Source organism: Eschrichtius robustus, chromosome 12, assembly GCF_028021215.1.
Source record: "Eschrichtius robustus isolate mEscRob2 chromosome 12, mEscRob2.pri, whole genome shotgun sequence".
Classification (NCBI taxonomy): Eukaryota; Metazoa; Chordata; class Mammalia; order Artiodactyla; family Eschrichtiidae; genus Eschrichtius; species Eschrichtius robustus.
In genome coordinates this window covers 81,857,701-81,883,203 of record NC_090835.1, presented here as the reverse complement: position 1 = coordinate 81,883,203, position 25,503 = coordinate 81,857,701, and the positions used below count along the sequence as shown (strand labels likewise).

Genomic DNA, 25,503 nt, shown 5'->3' with positions numbered 1-25,503 from the left:
AGCAGAAACGAACACACCATTGTAAAGCAATTATACTCCAATAAAGATGTTAAAAAAAAAAAAAAAGAATGGCTACAGCACCTGACCAGAAGATAAACTCATGTGACCTTAGGACTCAGAAGAATTTTGCACCTAACCCAATAGCACTATTCATAATGTCATCCTTGCACAGCAAATCGAGTTATGTAAACTGATATATCTTCATATTGCAATATTGACACAGAAATAGATATTTAAATAAAAACTTAAGAGATTATTTTACATATATACAGTATATACAAGTCTCTATATACAATATATACAAGTCTCTATATATAGAGACTATTTTATATATATATATATTTAAGAGACTATTTTATATATATATATATATATATATATATACACAAATACACACATATGCATAGATGTGTGTATATATATATATTTTTTTCCCCTCTACTGTTTGTGCAATAGTAGAAGAAGTGAAACAGTGCAAACAGGAGGATGGCAGCATGCCTCTTAAATTTTGTGTTAAAACCTGATTCTTGAGGATCTGGCCCATTTTATGCAAACCTCTCACCGCGTGGTAGTTTTAAAAACAGTTTGAATGGAACAGCTGCTATTTACATTTACACTGACAGCCAGATCCTTCCTTCCCTTAGCTCTGTTTACTGCTTTCTCCTGCTTGCGACGTAACATTGTTACTGGATGTATAGCGATGCTACATCAAAAGAAGTGGCAAGTGAAGACACTCTGATGTGTAGTTAAAATGTGTAGACCATGCCACAAAAGCTTTGTGTGTGAGGACCCAAGAATGAATTAATTAATGGATCCATGAATTAAAAGACACATGATATTCAGGAACAATGACAAATCTACAGTTCAATCCTGTACCACAGATATCTTAGAGTCAACAGGTTTAAGAAAAATAGAAATTTTTGGAGCAGAAAAGCATGTGAATAAGACTCTAGGGGATTTGACTGATGTGTGAAAATAAAGAACTACGAGCTTCTCTGTCTCTGTGGGGGGACGAAGTACCCACGTGAACAAGTAGGTGCAATAACCTGGGGCGACAGAGTGATCCCTGAAGGGCTAGATCCCATATAGCAAACATGGCGGCTGTTGTCTCATTTCTGTGCACGATAATGTGGGATGCCCTGTGGTGGCTGTTTTCCAGAGAGTATTTAAGCTCTTCCTTTATTTCAATGCACTGTGCCACTTGACAAACCAGTACCGCCCCACCCCTGCTTTTTCACACCACTGAAGCAACACAGTAACTTTGGCAAATACGTCCATTGTATTTCATGTCATTCCAAAAATTACTGTTTTAGAAGTAGGATACATGGGGGATAGTTTGAGAGCTTGGACAGAATATTCTAAGTGCAAGGCTTTAGGCTCTCTATGCCAAGTGGTGACACCCCCCCTTCCAAAAAAGGGGAAACCACTAAGCAGTTTTCAATAGTAACAGCAGCAGTTAATGACTCATGTTGAGAACCTCTCTCAAAAAACCAACACAAGCAAAGTTACAGAATACGGGAAGAGCATAAAAAGAGAATTTGCTCTTTTTCAGGGCATTCATTTTTCACACTCAAAAGCAAAAAGTAAAAAACTAAGGGTAAGTATTAGGGAACACTTTTATGGCAATTATTGTTGAAGCCCAGAAATGGAAAGTTAATGGAAAAAATGTTTTCTGAGGAAAGTGGATTGATCATTTTACTGAGATTCTGGGTTCCCACATTATTTTACCTGAAGCAGGTCTAAATGCATTTTTAAAATAGAAATGAACACACCTAATTTCAACATTTTATCCGGTCATTAAGGATTTTTTCTCCTTTTAGAATTGTATTTTAGAAGAAAATGTACTTTAGACAACTGTAAATCAATATCTAAAACTAATTTGTACTAAAGGATACTTCTACATTGTTATTCACTAGACAATTCTCACCAACTGTCACTAAATTCATTGCCTTAGAAAGAATTTAGGTTTAACTTCTTCTTGTTATACCCAATATTATTAAATGAAAGCAACAATTCATATGAGTTAAATTCCAGTCATATACCTGTGATTTCAATTTTAATTACATGTATGGAAAATAGCACATTCAAATCTATCTCTGGGATTATTCTGAGAAGCACCTATTAGATAGCAAATTTGAGAATATTTTCAAATCTGGATAAGATATTAAAAAAGTTATAAAAAAATATCAAGCTTCAGTAAACCCTAGAGCTGAAGGACAGGTTTAATGTATCTGTTACAGGCTTCCAGAACGATTCTAAAAGGAGTGCACTCTGTAACACTATATATCATATAATCTACACTATAGGTAAGTGCCTTATAATGTGGTAGTTTCCCTATTTAACGAGGATTTTGTTTAAATACCAACACTTTGTTCTTCAAAGTGGTAGTTTTGTTCCCCATTCCATACTCTGTGCTTAGTACAGCACCCGATTCATAATAGGTACTTAGTAAACATCTGTTAAATGGAAAAGCTTTCAAATATTTTATTGGTTAATTATAACAATAATCTTGCAAGGCACCCCTTCCAGAGAATATAAGTGGAAAACTAGAGCAAAAGAGAATTGCTAGAAAGAATGAAATATATAAAAAACCCATTGAGTATATCATTGTATCAGTGGAGCCATTTAATAAAATAGATTATGCTTGAAGACAGTGTTTTTCAATCCTTGCTATTCCCATAACCTGGGAGTTTGTTTAATATGTGTGTATACACGCATGTGTGCATACACACACACACACTCACACACACACACACACACACACACCAGGGTTTCACCCCCCATCATTCAATATCTGGAGCCAGGGCATCTGCATTTTTTGAAAGCTCCTGACCTCATCTCAAGCCAGGGTTGTCCTAAGGTGAAGGGAAAGCATTATGTGGGGTTGAAATATACACTTTCCTCCAAAACAAGGATTCTGTGGCTTATATCAATAAAAAAGAAAAACAGTTACTATGGAGTTAATATTAAACTGTAAAGACCTCTGTGTATCTGGGTTCTTGCATATTGAGTTCTGCCTTATTTGGCTGATATAATACACACTCTAGAAACAAAAATGGCTATGTGGTGGGGTAAAGGAGAGACATTGTTAGGGGAACAAAGTCATCAGTCAATTAAAAAAGTATATTTGGGGCTTCCCTGGTGGCGCAGTGGTTGAGAGTCTGCCTGCCAATGCAGGGGACACGGGTTCGAGCCCTGGTCTGGGAAGATCCCACATGCCGCGGAGCAACTAGGCCCGTGGGCCACAACTACTGAGCCTGCGCGTCTGGAGCCTGTGCTCCGCAACAAGAGAGGCCGCGATAATGAGAGGCCCACGCACTGCGATGAAGAGTGGCCCCCGCTCTCCGCAACTGGAGAAAGCCCTCGCACAGAAACGAAGACCCAACACAGCCATAAATAAATAAATAAATTAATTAATTAAAAAAAAAAAAAGTATATTTGTTTCAGGAGATTTAGTGTAAGATGAAACTTGCTTTTCATAACAGTAGGGGAAAATGGATTATCAATAAAAGGTGTTGGGACAACTGGCTGGCCATCTGGGAAAAAAAAACAAGTAAAATTAGATCTATATCATACATCCAACAACAACAAAAAGTCCAGATGGATCAAAGATTTAAACATAAAATATAGATCCACAAAGTAATTAGAAGGTAACATGGGAGAAATATTTTATAATCTTGGGATTAAAAAAGGACTTTCAAAATATTACAATAAAAATGAAAGCCCATGGAATAAAATATATGAGAAATATGATTATATCAATATAAAAAAGTTCTGCATGACATAGATCTGAACAAATAAGCAACCAAACAAAAAACACATAATAGCAAACAGACAAACCAGAGCCAGGGGTGGAGAGGCTTTGCAACTCATATCAGAGGCACACAGCCCATTTTCCTTATATACAATGAGCACTTACAAATGAATGAGAAAAATGTAAAAAATTACCCTATTGGTGCAAAGTAAGTGAACAGACAAAAAAGCTCATAAAATTCTCCTAAGAATATACTCAACCTCCTTCATAATAGAGGTAGTCTATTTTCTTTTTTCCACTCAAATTAGCAGAGATCAGAAAATTGATAGCACCCTGCTTGGGCTAGAGTATAGGGAAGTACTAGCATATCAGTGTTTCTTACCCCCATCACTGATAGAATTATAAATTTACAACCACTATAAAGAGCAATCTTCTAATAATCTTTTAAAATTACAAATGCAAATATCTTTTGACCCTGCAACACATTCTTAGGAATTTATTGAATAGATATACTTGCATATCTGAAGAATTATTTATGTAAGTGTGAGGTTGCTCATTGTAGCACTATTAGGAATAGCCAAAGATTAAAAACACCTATATGATATTTAGTAGGTCACTGGTTAAATAAATTATGATGCACTCAAACAACGGAATACTGTGCATGTTTAAAAGAATGAACAACTTGTAAAAACTGAAAATAAAGAGAACACTAAGATAATGTGTGAAAAAATGTGTAGAACAGTGTGTATAGAATGCTATAATTTTAAAAATAAAAACCAAAACTATGCATACACATATATATCCTTGGAAGGAAATAGAGAAACCAGTAACATTTGTTTCTTCCAGGAGGGGATCTAAATGGGGAATAGAGTGAAAAGGAGACATTTCACTATATACCTTTTGTAACTTTTGAATTTTTACCATCTAACGAATTACCTACTTAAAATTATATTAATTAAAAAGCAAAACTACTCTCTGACTCAGTTCTTAGAAACATTTCATCTAAACTCAAATATTTGTTGTAAATTAAAACCTAAGCAATTCCAAAACTTTCATTATTATTCAGTAGGAGTTAGAGATCATTAGGAATAATTACAGTCTACAATTTTATTAGAATACCTACGAATTTTGACAAATGTAAACAATAGAAAAAAGCAGAAACTGAGTTTTGAAAAGCACATTAGTTGGCATGAACTTTGAAAGAGAGAATAGTAGAAAAAAGAAAAAACCTAGGAAAGTAATGCAGAGACGTGCTTCTAAGGAAGCTTCGTGATTTGCAAGAGTGAGTAGTATGCTGGACCAAAGGGGCAAAGGCAGGACTGAGCCAAACAGGCTTGGATACATTTGTTTTTTTGTGCCAGAATAGGAGTAGGAATCGAAGCACACAACAAGCACACAGTCAGACACAAGGGCATATGTGTAACAGCCTATTTCCTCTACCCGCTACATGTAAACACCTTTCTCCCTGAAAATGAATGAAACCATAAGATGCAGGTCAGGGGAGTACTATTAGGAAGGAAGCAAATGATTTAAGAAGATTCCTCTGAGATGATGTCTATTTATCCATAATATTGTAGGATACTGAGATCAATTATTGAAAATTCTGATAGATATTAGTTCTCAGATATTAGACAACAATATCAAATTGTTACCTAATGATCAATTATCAAAGCAGGGTCTCTCGATAGAAACTATTCCATGACTTAGAATAAGAAATTTACAGATAATACCTATAAGTCTGAAAAAAAAAAAGCCATTTTCCAAGAAAGACCTTAAAATGACTGACTAACATAGACTGCACTAGCATTTACTTATTGAGTCCAATTACACTGGCAGCTCTGAAATGCAAAGCTGTGCCCGAGAAGACATTGTCAATGCTAGAGTGTTTGTGTGCAAAAGGGGACACCAGGGTCCCCTAGTGATTAGGCTCTTCCAGGTCATCGTGTGACTAAAGTGAGCACCAGTTAGAACTATTATAACAAGGGGTCAGTGTATGACCCTTTTAATATCACATACAGCTTTAGAAGAAAGCTGGAAACCTTTATCCCAGAGGAGGGACTGAGGTGGAAATGTGATGTCTGGAATGGCTGGTGAAGGAGTTATGTTGGGATGATGGTCCTTTCAGACCTACAGCCATGCTGTGCATCCTTGGAGATTAGCCCTAAGCTCCACACACCCAGAGAAACCCACTCTGGTACCTGTGTGAAGACAAGGGGAATAGCACCTTTGTCCTAAATTCCGTGAGAAGAGCAAATAATGCTGAGTGCGCCCTGTGCGTGTATTATCACTGATACTTGGCAAAAGGATTTTGGTGTTTGAATCCTACAAGCCTCAAGTAGTGAACAATACCTCTTCCTAAATTAAAAAGCCATGGACTAGGGCTTCCCTGGTGGCGCAGTGGTTGAGAGTCCGCCTGCCAATGCAGGGGACACGGGTTCGAGCCCTGGTCCCGGAAGATCCCACAGGCCGCGGAGCAGCTGGGCCCGTGAGCCACAATTACTGAGCCTGCGCGTCTGGAGCCTGTGCTCTGCAACAAGAGAGGCCGCGATAGTGAGAGGCCCGCACAGTGCGATGAAGAGTGGCCCCCACTTGCCACAACTGGAGAAAGCCCTCGCACAGAAACGAAGACCAAACACAGCCATAAATAAATAAATAAATAAAATTTTAAAAATAAATAAATAAATAAAGCTGAAAAAAAATTTATTAAAAAAAAAAAGCCATGGACTAATCGTATGAAGAAAACTTGCTCCCTAATATCTCGTTTATAGGAAACCGTTCATTGTCAAGTTGATCGTTCTTTTCCCTGGTTTCTTGGAAATGCAATCATATAGGCTCAGGATTAAAGACAAAGGGGAAATAGCACCAAGTGATTGCATTCCTGTCTCCTACCTTAGGTTGATTTGGCTGAAGTGGAAGGAAAAGGTTTTGTAGGATAGTCTCCTAACTAACTATATTGGCACCCTTTTGAAAGTACAAGAGACGCTATTGATAATTATTCCAGAAAAACAGAAAGAACCAAGATTTAATGTCATCCTAACTTTGGGGGATTAAGTGGCAGCAGCTGGTGTATCAGGATGTTAAAAACAGCTTGTACTATTGGATGCAAAAAAGCCCAACAAGCTTGCCCAGGATTCCTAGCAGCACGGATGTCCAATCCATGGTGAAAAACAGGCTCAGGAATTGATAACTTCTTTCTATTCCTTAGTTATAGTGTTATAACGGTTGTAATTCTAACTATAAATATATAGTTAAATTCAGAAATACTTCAGCAATGCAACCGTTCAGAATCCATGCCACTAACATAAATCCGAGTGGAAAACACATGGTGATGCCGCAAACCAGAAGACCTGGGTTCTCCTCCTTGCTGCTCCCATGATCCTGTGCAAAATGGTTAATCTCACTGTGCCTTAGTTTTCTCATCTGAGAATAAAGATAACTAAAAGTTATTGACACCAACTTTTTGCCGGGCACCCTGTGAACTGCTTTACAAACATTCTGATTTCACTCCGACAACAACCTTATGAGGAGGGTACTATTATTAACACCCCTTTAAAGGTAAGGACACTGATAATCAGAGAGGTTGTGAGTCTTTCCCTATAGCACACAGCTAGTAAGTGGTAGAAGTGGGTTCAAACAAGGTTATTTGGCTCCAGAAGCACACTCTTTAACCATGTGTGCTATGTCCCACTGCCTTAGACTACTCAATCTTCCATTTCCCTCCAGGGTTAACGTTTTATGATCCTGAGTAAATTCTGCTATTAAGTAACACTATTGTTTAGGGAGAAAGAGACAAGAGCACAGGTACTAATTTTTATTAAGTGCTTCTTTGCCCCACAGTGTTAAGTGTTTAATGTAGCGAATGTATTTAATTCTACAAAAGACACACAAGGCAGATGTGGCAGAAATGGGAGCTGGACCGTCCAAGATTTGTCCTTTCTTTTATACTATAGAGTTGTTGCTGAGAAGATTCTGCCCAGCTAGACACTACATTTTCTGGTATATCTCATGCCTCTGGAATTTGGCATAGCCATGGGACTAGTTGTCATGGAATGTAGACGGTAGCAACGTGGGCCAATTCCTGGCCAAGTGGGTTGGAAGCTGTGTCCTTTCACCATCATGTCTTTCCTTATTGTGAGCTGAATGCATAGGGCTCCCAGGACCTAGAGGAGGGCATGGCTAGAGGCGGAAGCACTCTGGTCCCTGAATGAGACTAAGAGGAAGGAAGGGCCTGGGGGAGGAACACCCACGTCATCTGCAAAGAGTGAGAAATAAGCTTCTATTGTGTTAAGCCACTGAAAATTTGGAAATTAACTGTTGTAACAGCTAGCATTACCCTAAACATCACAGATAGTGGGATCCTTATCTGTAAATTAGGAAAATGAAGCTCAGTCAGGTTAAGCAACCTGCCCAAAGTCAGCCAAATGTCAAAAGTGTTATTACTGGGGGCAGAGATGGAGGTACTAGGCCAAGGGATGAGGTGAGATGTGCAGGACAGGGGCTGGTAGCTTACTTTAAAAAGAAAGGAAAGAAAGAGAGAAAGAAAGAAAAAGAAAGAAAGAAAGAAAGAAAGAAAGAAAGAAAGAAAGAAAGAAAGAAAGAAAGGAAGGAAGGAAGGAAGGAAGGAAGGAAGAAGGGAGGGTGGGAGGGAGGCAAGAAAGGAGGGAAGGAAGGAAGGAGGGAGGGAAAACTAAAGAAGGAGGCAAAAGGGACAAAAGGTTTAGATTTGAAAAGAGTGAATAGATATCACACACAATATTCGTAAATGGTCCCCTTTCTTTTGCTGATGCATATTTATACCCTTCACTGCCCCATACTGTTTTTTGAATATATATATATATAAACAGAATTTGATATCTGGTCATGACAAACTGAAAGCCAAGGCATTTATGTTTAAGGACTTAACTATGCTTTTGGAACTCCTGGTGTTGCCTGAGAATGCTATATGAGCTTTTGCAAATTGAGCAGAACTGTCCCAGGAAAGCACCCCACTCAAGTGAACAAAACTTCCCTCCAGCAACACTCTGTAACTTTGGCCATCTTGGAAAACCTCAAGCGAAGTGGGAGTGATAGACAGGAATGACTCCTCATTCCTGCCATAATTGACTCCTTATACTTGTTTTTAACAACCACCAACGCTGCAAAGATTGTTCTGGAATAAAATATAGAGGAAGCAGCTAATTGGTGATTCATAAATAATAAATATATAGCAAGAGTATTAGAACTAGAACAATAATATTCGCCAAACTCTTTGAATGTTTTCCAGATATAGAATTTCTCCCACTCTGGAAGAGTCTGGGATTATCGCAAGATCTCAGGAAGATCAGCGAATCGGGTTAAGCAATTCTAATCTACTAAATTTTCCAGAAAATGATGACTCTCTAATGTTATAGATACCAGAGTGGACAAAGGAGAAGTCATGGCAATGTGATTAACAAGGGAAAATAAAAAGAACTACAGGCTTATGATAAAGCAGGTACAAGAAGTTGTACCAACCATTAGTTATATATTTAAACCCCATTAAATGAAGACATATGGGTAAAAAAGTAATATGATCTAGTATTACATTCAGTGGACTCTGAATTCAAATACTCATATCTCATTGTAGGTCAAATATATCTGTGCTATGTGGACCAAAAAAAAAATCCCCACTCTAAATATGTGCCTTACTAAAATGTTCACTTTTCAAACAACTTTATCTGGTGAAAAAAGTTAGTCAGTCTTGAGTTCTTCATCCCACTGGTTATTAGGCGCAACTCTATTTGTAACAGAAATGTTGTGAATAATTTAAATATTATAAATTTGCATGAAATAGCCCTCTCATAAATTCCTAAAATAGTCCCTAAAATAATGACTCTAATATGTTGATTTGACAACGATGCTAGAATGGCACTATTAGTAGACTGACTCCATTTAAAAGAAATACAGGAGGAAATGATTATAAAATAATTAAAAACAAAATGATTGAAAACCCAAGGCAAACGTGGAAACCTAGAAATATCATGATGAAACCACTGTTAGGTTAGTGACAAGGGTAGTTTTTGAAAACCATACCTTCATTTGTTAATTTCAACCCCCTGTTATAAGATACCTTACTGTTCACTGATTAAATCTTGACAAAGGGTAAATCATGTCTGCATGGAGAGTCTAGCAGCGTCCCCATACACTACTCTTTCTTTGGGATTTTTATCAAAATAGCATCAATGGCAAGGCTGTATTCAAAGCATCCCCAGAAAGGTGCAGAGACAAGTACTAAAAAGTCGCAGAAGGGTGACCTTAAGGAGCTGTATTTCTAAGTGTGGTCAATGAGGAATAAAGCCAATCAGAAGTATCTTGTTCTCAAGTGCTGTACCAAAATGGGGAAGGACTGAACCACTGCTGGACTGAACCCCAGCAATGTCTTGGGCCATCAGGAAGATAAAAATTTTCTAAATGATGAAAAAAATTAGTATTCTTTCCTACAGAACCTTAGGTTTATAAGAAAGCTGATGGACCATTTTTGACAATTAGAAATCTCATTTTAGAATTTCTGGAAAAAATTAATCTAAAACCTCACTGGCTCCCACAAAAATGTTTGATTGAGGGGCAAAAATATTACCAAAGACATGGTCAATTCAAGGTCTATGAATACCAACCAGTAACCATGGTAAAGTTTTAATTTACCAGCTAAAATGGTATAAGCAAAACAAACTTGAAATAACTGAATCAAATCCATGTTAGCACAAAGAGGACGAAGGTCACAAAATATTAGGTTCTCCTCTTGTCCTAAGACCACTTGTAGTTTTTTAAACCGTGGGTCATGACCCATGACTCAACAGTGAGTCTTGAAATAAATTTAGTGGGCTTACATTCAGCATTTAAAAGTAGTGGGTTTACAATCAGCATTTTAAAAGAATACAAAAATATGGAATAGAATAAAAATACCATAGAACATATTACATATTAGTGAAACTTAAGTGTGTGTGAGAGAGAGAGAGAGAATGCACACATCTGAGGGTCATAATGTAACATGTGGGGAGTTGAGGAATGCAAAAGGTCCCTTTTCCCCTAAATCTCATTTCCTCAGTTCCATCAGAATGCCTGGAATTCAACCATAAAATATTTATTTCTCTATACCATGAATATTTGGGGGATTTCAAAAGCATCCAGTTAAAGTGAGATGTATCTGAGAAGGATAAAATCTTAAGTTCCATCAGCCAAGGCTGAAGTGACACCTCTGTGAGCAGAGGTGAACACAAGCCTATCACTTTTGTGATAGGAGAGTTTTGCTGGAAGAGTAGATGGCAAGACCACGAGATTGTCCTGGGATTTCACGTTTTAACCTGTATCCTTTCTCTTAGCATCCGTCAATGATTCCCACACAGGGTGCTCTGGTGTTTTGGGCTAACATAAAAATCAGTAAGAAGAATTTTGAATATACCCTTTTAGGGTTCTTCAGGTTTTACTGGACGGACATTCACAGACACCTTGGATAAAGGTCTCTCTTAGGGCCTTTACTTTTCACACCAGTTACATGAAAATTATCTCAAGGAACATTTAAGTCAATGATCCTTAAACCTCATTATACATCAGGGGGTGTTTTTAAAAATGTAGATACCTGCGCCATACCCCCGGAGATTGCATTTCAAGTGGTTTGGGAATGGGGCCCAGGCCCATGATTTTACTGTGGAATTGGGTTTGAGAACCAATCATGTTCTACGATTCATATGATTCTTGAATCCACTCTTATAATTTTGAACATATCTTGTTCTTTTGTTAGATAGCTATAATTTTCATGATGTTTTCACTTAAATTAAGCAGGAATCTGTCTCTCTTTAGGATCAATCCATTAGTCATTTTTTTCTACTTTGCTCTTCTTTTAGTACGCCCAACCCCCATGGATGGATTATGGGTCAACTCCCTTTACCATATGCCAGCTCTTAGTATTAGCACACACAGGCAAACAGCACAAGACATATAACATAGTAACAGCTAACACTTATTAAGTGTTCATGACCAATAATATTATTGTGGTTGTTATCATTATTACAGTTAGGGAGTAAAGCAAAGATACCTGTTAATAACAAAATCAGGGACTTCCCTGGTGGCCCAGTGGGTAAGACTCCGCGCTCCCAATGCAGAGGGCCCGGGTTTGATCCCTGGTCAGGGAACTAGGTCCCACATACATGCTGCAACTAAAGATCCCATGTGTCACAACTAAGACCTGGTGCAGCCTAAATAAATAAATAAAGTTTAAAAAAAAAAAAAACCAAAATCACCAAAGCAACTTTGCCAAGACCAAGGTCAAGAACACACTACTTCACAGAGTTGTTCAGTAAATAGTGTGTGTTGATAATCTGGAAAAAGGCAAGCTGTTTGTTTGTATGTTTCACTTACCTTTTACTTCCTACAGTGTCTTACGGTCAAGTGAGAAACCAATGCAAGAAAAGCGTCATAGGTGTGTTCAGGCAAGGCTTGGCAAAAAGGCTTCTTCGTTCATATTTAAAACAATAGCATTCTAGGTTATGGAAGAACTCTCCTTTGAATTCAAAAGCTCCTCCACAAAGTTTCAAAGGTCTCCAATAATACCTCTTCTTAGAAGATTGAATGAGAATATGTAAAGTTTAGTTCTTACAGAAGAAACACAAGGGAAAAGGTAAATAGGAGAAAAAAAAAAACTTCTGGGAGTATGCTTCCACGTCTGCGTCTACCCCACTGGCTAACCTTAACCTTTCTGTGAGTCAGCTTACCCACACATAAAGCCGTGGAACTTCACTGTACTTTAAGAGATGTCTATCGGATTAATACAATGTTCTCTCAGGCTTGGTGCCATGCCTTGACTCCTGTGAACTCTCCATAAAGGATTATTATTTATCCTGTAGATCATGTTGCACTGAATAACAATGAGTTAAACCAGATTTATCTGAACGCTAAAATAAACAATAATAAAAATGACAATTGCAGAGTTTTTTTGTTGCTGTTATGTGGGGAATACTTGTCTAAGTACCTAAATCTTCTATTGTTATCTTCTTTCCTATTACTGCCAAGATGAGTAAATCGGATGATAGTTTATGAATCAATATCTAAGCCTTATATTAAGTCTAATTTAATCATCATTATCATGATTAGTTGGTAAATTCACCTGTAACTATCTTAACAGTACAGACAAAAATGAAACAGCATAATCAAACAAACCTGAATTTCAAAGAATTGCTAACCTTCCATCATTACCTTGCGGAGCTAAAAAGTCATACCTTCAACTAAGGAAGTGAGGAGGGTGACGTTGGCTGCTTTCCGTCTTCCGGCTGGCAAGTTCAGGCCAAGCCTATCCAGTTTCTCCCTCAGGCAGCGACCCCCATTCTTGGATTTTGCTCTGTCCGAAAACAAACAAAAGCTAGGTTTTGAAAGTTGACATTCAGAGTAAAATGATGAGAAGACTTGACCACATGGGGTATTCAACATGGGACAGGAAATGTAAGGGCTGAGGGTTGAGGAGCGTGGTACCAGTACAGTTAGAAGACCACAGTGCCAGAAAACACCTTTTTCTTACCTTCTCAAAATGCCTCCCAAGAGTGAAGCGTTGAGGCATTCAGGTGGTGAGAGGCGTCTCTTCACCTCAGCAATGGTCACCTTGTATTTGGAAGTAGAACTGAGAAGGGACAAACGACCGGGGACAGAGCAAAACAAGTCTGTGGGGTTGACCACACAGGTGCCACCTTTGGAGGGAAAAGTATATTATATATTAGTGACTGTGTGAGCAGACAACAACATAAAACACATGAGATAAACTTACTGTCACAGCACTACATAGGATTTGGAAACACATGGCACAATTTTCCTATACATATATCACCTGGATCATCTCAGAAAGCTGCTCTGAAGATGTCCTTTCAAATAACACTCAAGGTTTGTCTTTCAAATATCACTCAGAAAATATTTGTGAGGGTATAAAAATTAAAATATTTTACCCAAAATTAGCATCCTATGGAGTGTTGGCTGGCCCACCAAAGTTAATTTTGACATCATCCACATCAAGAAACACTTCAATTAGGTAAATACCTCAAACTCTACCAGTTAACCCACAAAGGGTAGGTATTATATATCCATGGCTCTGTGTGTGTGTGTTTTTGTATGTGCACGCATATACACAATGGAGAGATTTTTTTTTTTAATCCATGACTTACTATATAGACAAAAGTTTTGAAGCTCTTTTCTAAAATGTTTGAGAAGTGCCATCTCTCTCCCCTCGTCCATCTAACAACTATAGGCACCAGAGTCATTCAATCCCCAGGTACCACTAAAAATCATGTGCCCATTGCCAGAAACTCCCAACACATGTGAGTGGATAATTGGTCAAATTTCTCTACATATGTCAGCCGTCAGGATCAACACACACAATCAAACACAGCATCGGACTTAGAACATAGTAACAGTAACACATTAAATGTTAATGGCCAATAATATTATTGTATTTGTTATTATCGTTATTACTAGTAGAGAACAAAGCAAAGTTAACTGCTGTTAGCAAAATCACTAAAGCAATTTCGCCCTGCTGGGGTTCCTGGAGCAGAAGCCTTCTGTCTCCAAGGTCCAGAAAGCCCCCTAGAGATTTTCTCTCCTCCAGGAATAACAGAGAACATCCCCTAACCTCAGGCAGCAGAAGTAGACTTGAGGACCCAAAGCGATCGTCAGTGGGGAGAGTTTCCTACTGCCGGATCCTCCCTTAACGCAAAAATCCTGAGCCAGTGTCCACGCTGCTAATACAGTGGCTGTACAGCCTCAGGATCCAAGGCTCCTCCCTGTGCACTGAACAATCTGAGGGCAGAGCTTTGGAGGTTCAGTGGCAAGTTCAAATTCAAAGGTTGCTTTTCTGAGCATACATTGTATTTCTTCAGTTATGGGTAATCTTAAGACCCATCTCCAGAAAACAGTCAAGTTCTACGAGGGAAATGAGAAAAAAGTAGGTGGAGGAAGAAAAATGGGCAGGAGAGAGTTGTCCAATATTTTTACTCAAATGGTAGTTCTCAACTGGCAGCATTGGCATCTCCTTGGCAGCTTGTTAGAAATGCAGAATCTCAGGCCCAACCGCAGACCTTCTGAGTCAGAATCTGCATTTGAACGAGTCCCTCGGGTGATTCATGTGCTCATTACGTTTTGAGAAGCACTGGTCTAGAACTCACCACCTGCCTGCCCTTCCTTGACTAAGCAGCTCAGATGGAGTGTTATGTCGATCAGGTCTGTGGCATTCAGATTCAGGTGTGTTTTCTAGGCACAAGGGCTAAGGAATCTGGGAGGATGTTTAAAGGGGCAAAGGGGCCCTGGACCTGGGTGCAGAGAACAGGCTAACTTTGCCCCACTCTTAAAGTATTTCTACCCCTGTGCTTTCTGGAATTCCTCCTGCTGTCCTACAGTTATCCAAGATTCCCCTGAAAGTGCTAGGACCCGGGTCTTTCTCCCTAAGCATTCTGAGGCTGGAGATCACCCTGAATGCCCCCTACCCCAAAACACAGGACAGGATCCAAGCAGCCAGCTCTCTACAGACTGGAAGACGAGTCCTGTACACTTGGCTGAACTCCCAATGCGAGTGTCTGGAAACCTGCCCTCAGTTTGAAGCCCGAAAGGTCATAGTCTCAATGATCGAATTGAAATCTTCTTCTTGGCAGTTAAACTTGTGGCCAACATAGTGAAAAAACATACAAATGCCTGCCTCAGAAGCTGGAAAAACAAATTCAACTGTGCTTCCCCACCTCACATTCTCAGAGAGAATTTTAAAACAAATAATAATAAAAATAATAATAATTTCTGCAGATTTCTGGTCTAGAAACTACCACTATACTTTCACTGATACTCTCACTTTCTACCTCTAGATGCAAAATGTATTTTAAAAGTAAACTCAAGTGACCTGTCAAAAGTTGAGATGAACAGGAAAGTAAGCTAGATATCAGTGAATCTGGGTTTTATTGTCATGTTGTAAGAATCATGACCCTGTTAGCTTTAGGACTTAGGCAATAGTGAGGTCATCTGAAGCAAAAGTATTAAGAAAATAAGGGAGTTCCCTGGTGGTCCAGTGGTTAGGACTCTGAGCATCCACTGCTGGGGGCCCGGCTTCAACTCCTGGTCAGGGAACTAAGTTCCCACAAGCCACACGCACGGGCCAAAAAAAAAAAAAAAAAAAAAAGAAAGGAAATAAATAATAATGTTTTTACTCAAAATTCACACATTTTCTCCCGAAAATGGGCTTTCAACCACGGTCACTATGACTCATCAGCAAATTTATATTCTTACATAAATCTTCCTCTCTTGCATGCTAGCCAGTACACAATGGAGAACACAAGAATCTCACCCAACCGGTCTCAAGTTTATTATGAGTGTATGTGTTGTTTTCCAGGAAAGGAAAGGGCACAATTTTAGAACTTTCCTATCTTTGTTAATCTGCGGTAGGTTAAAAATCAAATTTAGGGAGTTGCAGCAGATTATAATTTTTGTAAAAGAAGGAGTTATATTGGGTTTTCTCCAACTGGAAAACTGCCCGCTTTGGGCAAAGTGAACCCCCTGTGCTGAAAGCCAGCTGCTCTCAGGGAAGCCACTGAGTCTGCCAGCTAGCCAAGAGAGAACTCTCTGGGCCCTGGGTCTTCTCTCCTGCATCCAGGTTAGCCTTCTGGCTTATGGTCAAATAAGCATTTATTAGGTAAGTCACACAGGCTGCATGTTAAGAATATGCTTTATGCACACACAAATTGCCTGGAGGATTTATTTTGTATTCAGGATTAGCCGTCAACTCTAGAGTCTTTTATTTTTTATGATGTCACAGCATCTTTAAAGGGAATTTCTGTTACTTTGATACTTGGCATTGCTGCAGCCTTGGGGAACTCTCTTGTCCTGGTTAAAGATTTGGCAACTTGTAGAGTTTACAGCAGCATGTGGGGAACCTGATATCTTTCTTCCCAGTGGTTTATTTTGTAAGGAGAAAGAAAAGAGTAATAGGTCAACATAACCAGAGTTTTGCATTTGGAATGAAGGTGGGACATCTCCAAGGGGCTCCAGACTACAGATGGCAATGATGAGATTTCAAAGAAGGAAAGTCAATGAAAGGGTCACCTACGTCAAGCCATTTAGAGTGTTCCTCCCCAGTGTCACTAGCTGAAGTTCCTCTTGGTGCCTGTGTTGCATGTCAGCTCTTATTGAAATCATGCAATATTCCTTCTAGACCCAGCACTCCAGTTAGGGGTGTCTCTGGTGCCATAGCTAGGGTCCTCATGCCGAACTTCTCTAGAGTACATCCCTTTTCCATTCGTAGTGCACAGACGCAATACTTCCATGGGATTTACTATTTTAAAAATCGACATTTGGAGATAGAGTTTCCTACTTCCAGTGATGCTGCAAACTCAGATGGGTAGCTATAGTAACAGCATAAGAAATCATCTACTCAAGGTCACTTGTTAGGACGTGGCTATCATAAAAGGGATAACTTTGCCACAATTACAGTGAAAAGTCAACCAAAGCCTGTGTGGGGAACAAAACCAGCACAAAATACAGAGATGCAGATCCTCCAGCGGCCAGACTTTGTCAGATCCCGTGAGGCCAAAAAAGCACGGGGATGGGGCTGCACCCGCCTTGGCGTGCTGGGGACGATGTGGGGGGTGGGGGGAAAGAGGTAAAAGGTTGGCCAACTAGTGACCCATGCGACCTTAGGCGAGTAATTCTGGGCCTCAGTCTGCCCATCTCAAAAATGGGGACGCTCACACCTGCTCCATTTATTTCCCTTATTTATTGTGAGGAGGTACAACGGAAAACGGACGCACGCGTGCTCGGTAACCCGAGTTAAGGCCACTCAACCCTACCATTGTGTCGAGCAACTGCCGCGGCGCTGGGCGCAAGCTGCGGAGCGCGACGAGACCCGCCCACTTTTTGCGCAGCTACGGAATCGGAAAGCCAGGCGCCTATGCCTGGGTCCGCTTTTTCCTCTTCTCCTTCCAGGCAATTAGGGCAGAGGAAAGAGTCCGGGCCCTCTCCCAGGAACTGCGGCTCCCCTGGAACCCCTAAAGCTGCCTCTAAGCTACTCTTCCCCTCTGGGTGCCTTCCCGCCTCGGAGCAGAGCCGAGGACGGCTAGAGGCCCCGCGCGCTCCGCAGGTGCGATCAGTACTTCCCGGCGGGCTTCCGGGCGCGGGCCCGTGCGCGCAGCCTCTCCAAAAGCCGCAGCGCCGCCCCACTCGCCGCCGCCTCGGTGTTGACATAATTAGACCAAGTCTGGAGAGCAAAATAAATGTTCTGTTCGCCTTACAGCCAAACAGATGTTTACAATTCAAATGAAAGAAATACAAATGGCAGGGATTTTTTTTTTCTCCCCTTCTTCATCTCCAGTGATCGCTCGTTTTTTTCTGACACATTAAAAAATGTGTAAGTGATTACAGGGGTTTCCTGTCCCTGTTTGTTCTGCGGCTGCATTTCTGTGAGGTGCGCGTGTAAACGGGGTGGGGTAGGAGCATTCTCGGCTGCTTTCTCTCTAGCCTCTCGCCCTTCTCAGTCCCAGTTACCACCCCCCCCCCCGCCTCGCCCCACGTAATCCCCTCCCTCCACGCAAAGCAGATGTTAATTGTAATCAAACAGTAAAGGGATAAGAGGCCTAACTGCAATCAAATAGGCCTCGGATGCCGTATCCGCAGCTGGTTGCACTGTTTGGGGGAAGGATATGTCGTTACAGGTATTACTGGGTTACCAAGTCTGAATGCGCTTATCCAGGTCGAGATTCCACGCAGAACAAAAGAAAGGGAGGTCTGCACGGAGAGACCTACTGGTTTAAGGTAGTGGTGGGTGTGTAACGTGTGTGCAGAGAGTGCTTTGGCTTTTGGTGATGTTCAAAGCAATAAAGAAATTAGACAGCAGTAGGCTATGGAAAAGTAGCTCCCCCTCCCCCTAAAGTAGATTTCCAACAAACCATGCCTCTAGATCCTTTGGTACATGCATTTTATACTTCGTATAAAGGAAACTGAATTCTGCATCTGCAGCGTCTGTGTTTGGGGACTAAGACGGCAGGCGAAGCCCCAGGTGTATTTCTGACAATATTTTCACAGTGGATGAGTCACAGAGATGAGTTTTGGTGATTTGAGTAAAGAGAGATTCCAGGGGCTCTGACAAAAGAAGAGGAACAGGGCTTCTCACCCCTCCCGCCCCCCGCCTTTAATCTTAGTCCTTCCAGGAGCTGCGGAAAGAGTCAAAGTCTCTCTCTAACTCCAGTTCCAAAGCCCAGGGCCCTCGCGAAACCCGAAAAAACAAAGGAAATCTCATCCTTCTCAAGCCGCCTGTGGGCAGCCGTGAAGGCTGCAGACGGGAAGAGTGGTCGGGTCCACCCACCCGGTTAATGGCAGCCTGGGCGACTGATGGTAAGCCCCCTTTCACGGAAGCATTTTTTTTTTTTTGAAATTAAATCAGATCTGACAGTGTTTGCACCGCAGCGTAAATGCCTCCGCTGGCGTGCCAGTCACCTCTAAGCGATCTGACGCACTCCAGCTCTCTTAAAACGTGCAGAGTTCAGATCATATTAATTCCCCCAAAATGTTTTGATTCAAAGTAGTTTGTATTTTGTGTAGCCACGGGCAATCCAGTAAGCGCTCCTGCCTGCCCGTGGCCGGGTCCGCTCCCTCTCCGCGTGGCCCAGAGGCTATGGCGGTATTTAAGCTTCTGAAATTAGCCTGGGGCTGCAAGGCAGAGTGATCACAAAGCGAAACAAGGGCGCTTCCTCTCTTCACTTTTTTCTTTTTTTTTCTTCCTTTTTTTTTTTTGAGTTTGCCATCCCGATTTCACAAAAAAAGACCAGGGCCAAAATGTCACTTTCCACCCAATTATGAAAAAGCTGGGTCTTCTCATCTCATCTCCATCCTCTTCTGAAAGCCATGGGCCAATTGAACCCCTACTCCTGCATTTCCAACCTGGATCCTCTCATTATTAGTTTCATCATCATCATCGTCGTCATCAACATTGTTCTCCTACTGTTAAATTCTCAGAGCGAGAAATGAAAGGGACGAGCATCTGACAAAGGGGAAGGGGCCATAAGGGAGCCTCAGAAGATTCAAGGGGGAAAGAAGAGTGGGTTTTCCTTTCTTTTTCTTCTTCTTCTCCTTTTTTTTTTTAATGATTAAAAACACAGACGACTCCTGTAAATAGAAGCCTCATTTCTTCAAGAGATGCCTTTTGAAACCCAGTATCTGAATATTCAATGAAGGCAAAGCTCCACTCTGTACGTACAACATTAATATGATCTCTGCAGAATTTGCTACTCAGAAATATTAACATATCAAAGCCAGTGCCGGAGGCGAGAGAAGCTATCGATACGCGAGCACAGGGTAAAGTAAAGATTATTGGTTCTGATGGTTGGAGTGGCGGAGCTGCGGGCAAAATCGCGCACACCATTAACCGAGAGTGAGCGCTCGGGGAGCTGCACCTCCGACGCGGTGGCAAATATTTTATCTAGGTGGTAATTACCTCGCCGCTGCCCCTCTTCCTCGTTCTTTGGCTATAGGGCTTCATTATAGGCAAAAACAGTGTAACTGCCACTTACCAGAGTGAGTCAGGGAAATGGTATTTTGTTCTTTGCAAACAGAAGTGGCCAAATTTAAAGAACTGAGACACACACCTCCCCCCGACAAGCACACATACCACACTGCAAACAGGACAGCCTCTCCCTGGTGAATTCGTGTAGGGCATTTAGGGCACTGTCTTTTTTTCTAAAAGAGCATCCAGGGGTCTTGAGAAGTGAAATCTATTTTTTTCCTCCCACAGTAAATTCTGGAAATCATTAGAAATGTAAGTTCATCCGAGAGCTCAGCAGGAGAGGAAAAATGGCAAAAAGTTTTGCTTTTCAAGAAATCATGTTTCATATGGTGAGTCACCTGTAAAGCATGGATTAGAAGAGAAACAGACTTTTCCATCTGAGCTATTGCACAATATGGCGACATAGCAGAGCGCTTGAGTTAAAGCCCTCCCGAGTTTTGATGAACAAAGGTGACTCGAGCTATTGATGTTAGAATCCTGTGTGCTACCAGTGACAATAGAGAGAAGGGACTTCCTTAGCGTTTCTTCAAAAACGGGGAGTCCTGAGATGAAGGAGCTGGGCAGGCGGCAGGACAAACATCACCTTTTAATGCAAGACTTCCTTGCTATCCATTTGCAAGTTGTCATGAACATTGATCCTTTCAGAGTAAACAGACACACAGAGACACACACCCAGGTCTCCGAGGCTCAACTAAATTAATTGGCCTTTCTCTAAGACACGTGGAAATGGAATAAACTCAGCAGCTAAATTCTGAATTCCTTTGCATGGAGGGGGGAAGGATTAGGCTTTAGTCAAACAATACAGACGTAAACCCCAAGTTACCTCCCCTCTCTCCTTGGAGCCACGCTGTTCTTCTAAAAGATCAATGTTTGGTTTAAAATAAATTCGGCTCCTATTTTTAGGTGAATGACACCGAATTCTACAAGAGCAATCAAACGTCACCCAAGAAAGACCAATTCCATGGCCCTGAGAGGACAGGAACGCTGTTCCCATCGTGTAGTGACTGGAGAGCGTTGGCCTTTCTTGGGCGGGTGGTGAGGGCTATCCCCTAAATCTCTTTCCGAAAATTCAACTGATTGCACGGCCGCCTCCCTTCCAGCTCTCCGCCTCTGCCTCAAATAATTCTCACCCCCTGCCAGCTATTGTACGATCGGAGGTAATTGCCAAGCCTTTGAGAAGGTGATGTTGGAGCAAGTGCGGAACTGAACGCAGAAACGCAGTAGCGCGAGCCGGGCTCTGGGAGTAGGCGGCTCCGGGCTCTAATTAGTGGCGCTGTCCTTCAGCACCACGGACATCTCCGTGCGCTCTGAGTGCTTGGCCTCACCTTTAGTGTGACCACCCCAACGGACCCGGATCAGCACATCACCTGGTCCCTCTTTCATTGTGTATTTTAATCCCTCTCTCCAATAATATGTATATTTTATTTCAATTTTCACTAGTCTGGGCCTATTTCATGTCATTTCAAAATGGCTGAGTATTGGCCTGGCTGACAAGCTTAATATGGCTCATTTAAAAAAATATCTGTGGAACAACACTAGCAGTTTAAAAAAAAATAATTTTCAAATCGCCATAGGGTGAAACAACAGATTTAAATAGCCATTTTCCATTTAATGGAAGTTCCAAATATCCACTCTGACAATAGTCAGTTTCCCAAAGGAAAAAACACTCTGCTTTCTTCCCACCTCAATTTAAATGGAGTTTCACATTGGACACTGGGTTGTAAAACCTGCAGTTTAAACATGAAATAATCCATTGCTTCCTATAGATGCCTTTCTTTCTTTGGAAAATCACTGGAGTCTTTTAACAAGCTTTGAAAGGTATGGAGAGGGACAGAAGGACATTTATTTGGTGCCATCAGAAGTGACTCAGTTTTTAGTGGTTCGGTTACTAGAGACAACTGCGGCCCTGGAGCTGGAATTAGTCCTAGTGAATAGGCCACATCTTATTAATTCGTATGAAGTTGGGATAACAGCTGGTCCGCCTTGCCTTGTGTGCTCCTCGGGTTACTCAGCTTGCTAGGAAAATAAGCTTCAGAGGCTCTGGATACAGTGAAGTGGGGAAGCCAGCAAAATTGGCACTGCCTTGAGGCCCTTAAAATGTCACAGTTCAAAACCTTTTGTCAAAATGGAATATTTGAGATGCAGCCCCCCATCAGTGTCTGAGCCAAAATCAACAGCTCTCCACTCTTGCCTTCCCCCCACCTTCCAATTCCATGGGTAACTCTGGATTCAGATGTTTCCCTCAACAGATGGGAACAAGAAAGCTTTATCCGGTACAGTTAACACCACCTCCTCCCCTCACCCTCCCTTAAAGAAAGAAATGCTCTGGACACTTAGAAAAATGAGGGCAGCTACAGTATTGGTGTTTCATTAGCCTTCCCTGAAGCCCAATGAATTTAACCTTTCAAAGCCTCAAGCTAACACCATTACCTCAAACACCCAGGCTGTGGCTGGCACATTTAGGGCTAAAAGAGACCAGAAATTCTGCTCGAGGATGTGGTGATGGGGAAAGGGAGTGTGAGAAGGATTTTTTCCCTTTTTTTTTTTTTTTTTTGCCTCTAACTTTGGTTCTGTCACTGCTCCATTGAGGAAGAGCAAATCTCTTCTATCACGTCTTTTGGACACAGGCTGGTTCATGCCTCAGTGGAGGAAGGGAAGCTTTTTAATGTGGTATGCCTGTGTGGGACAAGAGTAATTGACCAAGAGTCATTGTTTTCTTTATCATCAGATGGGGCTCTGATGTTTAAAAGCATCACTGGACTTTCAAGACAAAGTAACAGATGAGAGAAGAATGTTTAGTTTTAATATGTTGTTACTTACCTCTTCTTATCACTCCACCTTGGCCATTGAGAACGAGCCCACACTGGGCTTCCACAGAGCCCTTGATAAAACAAAAAGAAAGAAAATCACTCATATAGATACTGATAGATACATTAGTTAAGTCTTTCAACCTGTCCCACCCCGAATCCCATCTCCCCATAACCCCATAGTAGACATTTAAATGCAACCATTGAGCTGAAGCAAGTTTGGTAGCACACACAATTTTAAGGGGGAAAAGTGCCAGAAAAACCACAACCTAAAAGTTGTATAAATTTTAAGGTATGCATTTTACAGCACCAGACAATATTACACTTCAAAGCACAGGAGTGCCTTTTATCTTGGCATAAGAGAATGAGAAACCCTTTGAGTCCCCATCAAGGCACATAGCATATATATAGACAGTTTCCACGGCACTTTCTGCGCGGAGCAAATTACACCACAAGTGTCGAGTCTGGCACTGTGGGTTTCTTGGGACCTCATAGGAGCTGTTTCAAGTGCAGGATGCAAGATATCTTAGGAGGGTTCTGTTTTACCCCAGAGGTAGCAGCGTCCTATCATGCTACCCAAAGCGTGTCTTATGGAGGAAACACCTTCAGGGTCACTCACTGTAGATCTTCAGCCTCCTAATGGATTGAGGGATCATTTGAGCTGGGAAGGAGGAAAAGGTCTGCTGATTTTTGATTAAGAAAAAGAAAAATTTCTCTCTCTCTGTCTTCTTTCTTTTTTCTGAGTCGAAATGTGTTAAAGGCTCATTTTCCTTTACAAACAAACGAGGTATTGGACTTGAAAGAGGCCTTGAAGGGTGTTAACCTACCCAACAGCCCGTGAAGAGTTAAGTAAATGCGGAGAGAGTCGGTGCATAATAAAAACCCACTTTACAAAACAACCTTTACAGCCCTGGCTCCCTTTCGCTTCCCCATTTTCACCATATTGAGGCAGGCCTGTAAGACCCCCCTTTTCAACCTACTCACGAGTTCTTTCTTATTTTAACTGTTCTGCCTTAAAGTGATTATCAAATCAATATGAAAAAAAAAAAGTTGGAGACTGAGCATAAATTAAAGCGGTGATGGGAAAAGGTGTGACAGTTTCCTTTGTTGGCCATAGCAAATCTTTTTAGGGGACTCAAAGATGGAACTGAAGCCACAAGACTGTTTGCATCTGTTAGGCAGACTTAGACCGCCCTCCAAACCATTGGACTTTCACTTAAAATTCTGTGCAGGGAAAAGTATATTTACATTTGTTGCATTTGAAATGAGGCATATGCTGATGAATGTTTTAAAAAGGAAGAAATAAAAGGAGAGAGACGGGTTTCTCCCACACACCCCCTCCCCATTTCTCTTTTTAAAAGTAGCTATGACTCTTTTTCTTTTTCTTTTTCATTCTGACAACTAAGTCCAGGAGGAGTGGAAGAAAATAACTTGCCAGACTTACAACTTGCTTCTATATCTATATCAAAAATGCATATACACACTTCTGTAGACACAGATACATAAATATATCATATGCCATTCTCCTCTATTTCTTCTAGTGTCTTGGAGTGTTTCTCTCATGATGAATTTTCCCTCAGTATGAGCAAAAAATGGCAAAAAGGAGGTTAAGAATGTTAAAAGACATAGGACGAAAGTAAAGTTTTCAAAATATCTGAAATGGAAAAGGTAGAGGCCGGAAGTTCTCCAAGGAAGTGAATCACTTTCCCTCCCGGTCTCTGGCGCACCGTTAAGATGTTTATTTTCTTAGAGGAAATGAATCTTTGTCTCTTCACTTAACAAACTTTTCCCCCTCATAAGTAAAACATGTTGTTTGGTCGGATGACATTGCATAAATGACCAGTTGAATGGCACTAAGTCGAAAATTGGATAAACTACGGTGTTCTTTTGCACGGGATTCGCTCTTTGTCTCGTGCTTGCAAATGTTCTAATCCCCTCTTTTGAAAAATGCCCGGCTTTGTGCCTAGCACAGAAAAAAAATTTGTACAGATACAAAAAAATCAGCGGCAGACGTGGCTATTAAAAGGAGTAAATAGGTTTTAGTTGAGCTAAGCATTGAATGGCAGATTTTTTTCCTCTTGAGACATAAGGAGATCCTTGTGAAAAACGTAAAAATGCCCTGAGCGTATAAAATTATTTTGTGAATGTAAATGTAGAAAGTCAAGGTTTATGGAGCCAAATCTTTTTTCTCGTGCACCGATTTTGTGGCTTGGGCTCTTTGTTGGGACTGTAAGGGCTTTCACTTTAATTTTTAAATAATCCCTTGCTCAGAGGTAAGTGAGGGGGAAAGATTTTCTGTGCGCAACGAGGGATCTCTTATGTCTCCAACTTGTGCTCTTCCAGTATCTCTCCTTTCATTTTGGGGACCTTGGAGAAAGTGGCCAGCTTCGTGTGGACTCGCAGGCAGAGCTGTACTT

The 25,503-nt window shown here is 40.9% G+C and overlaps 1 protein-coding gene across 1 annotated transcript in view; it reads right to left on the bottom strand.

The window, feature by feature from the left end:
* The window catches only part of TFAP2D (transcription factor AP-2 delta), a 53,760-nt gene that overhangs the window by 25,589 nt on the left and 2,668 nt on the right, over positions 1 to 25,503 (bottom strand). Inside the window, exons 3-5 of the mRNA XM_068558797.1 lie at positions 23,100 to 23,160; positions 13,281 to 13,446; positions 12,985 to 13,103 (exon numbers count right to left, since the gene is read on the bottom strand). Of these exons, the coding sequence (XP_068414898.1) occupies positions 12,985 to 13,103; positions 13,281 to 13,446; positions 23,100 to 23,160 (346 nt within the window). The remainder of the gene's footprint in view (positions 1 to 12,984; positions 13,104 to 13,280; positions 13,447 to 23,099; positions 23,161 to 25,503) is intronic.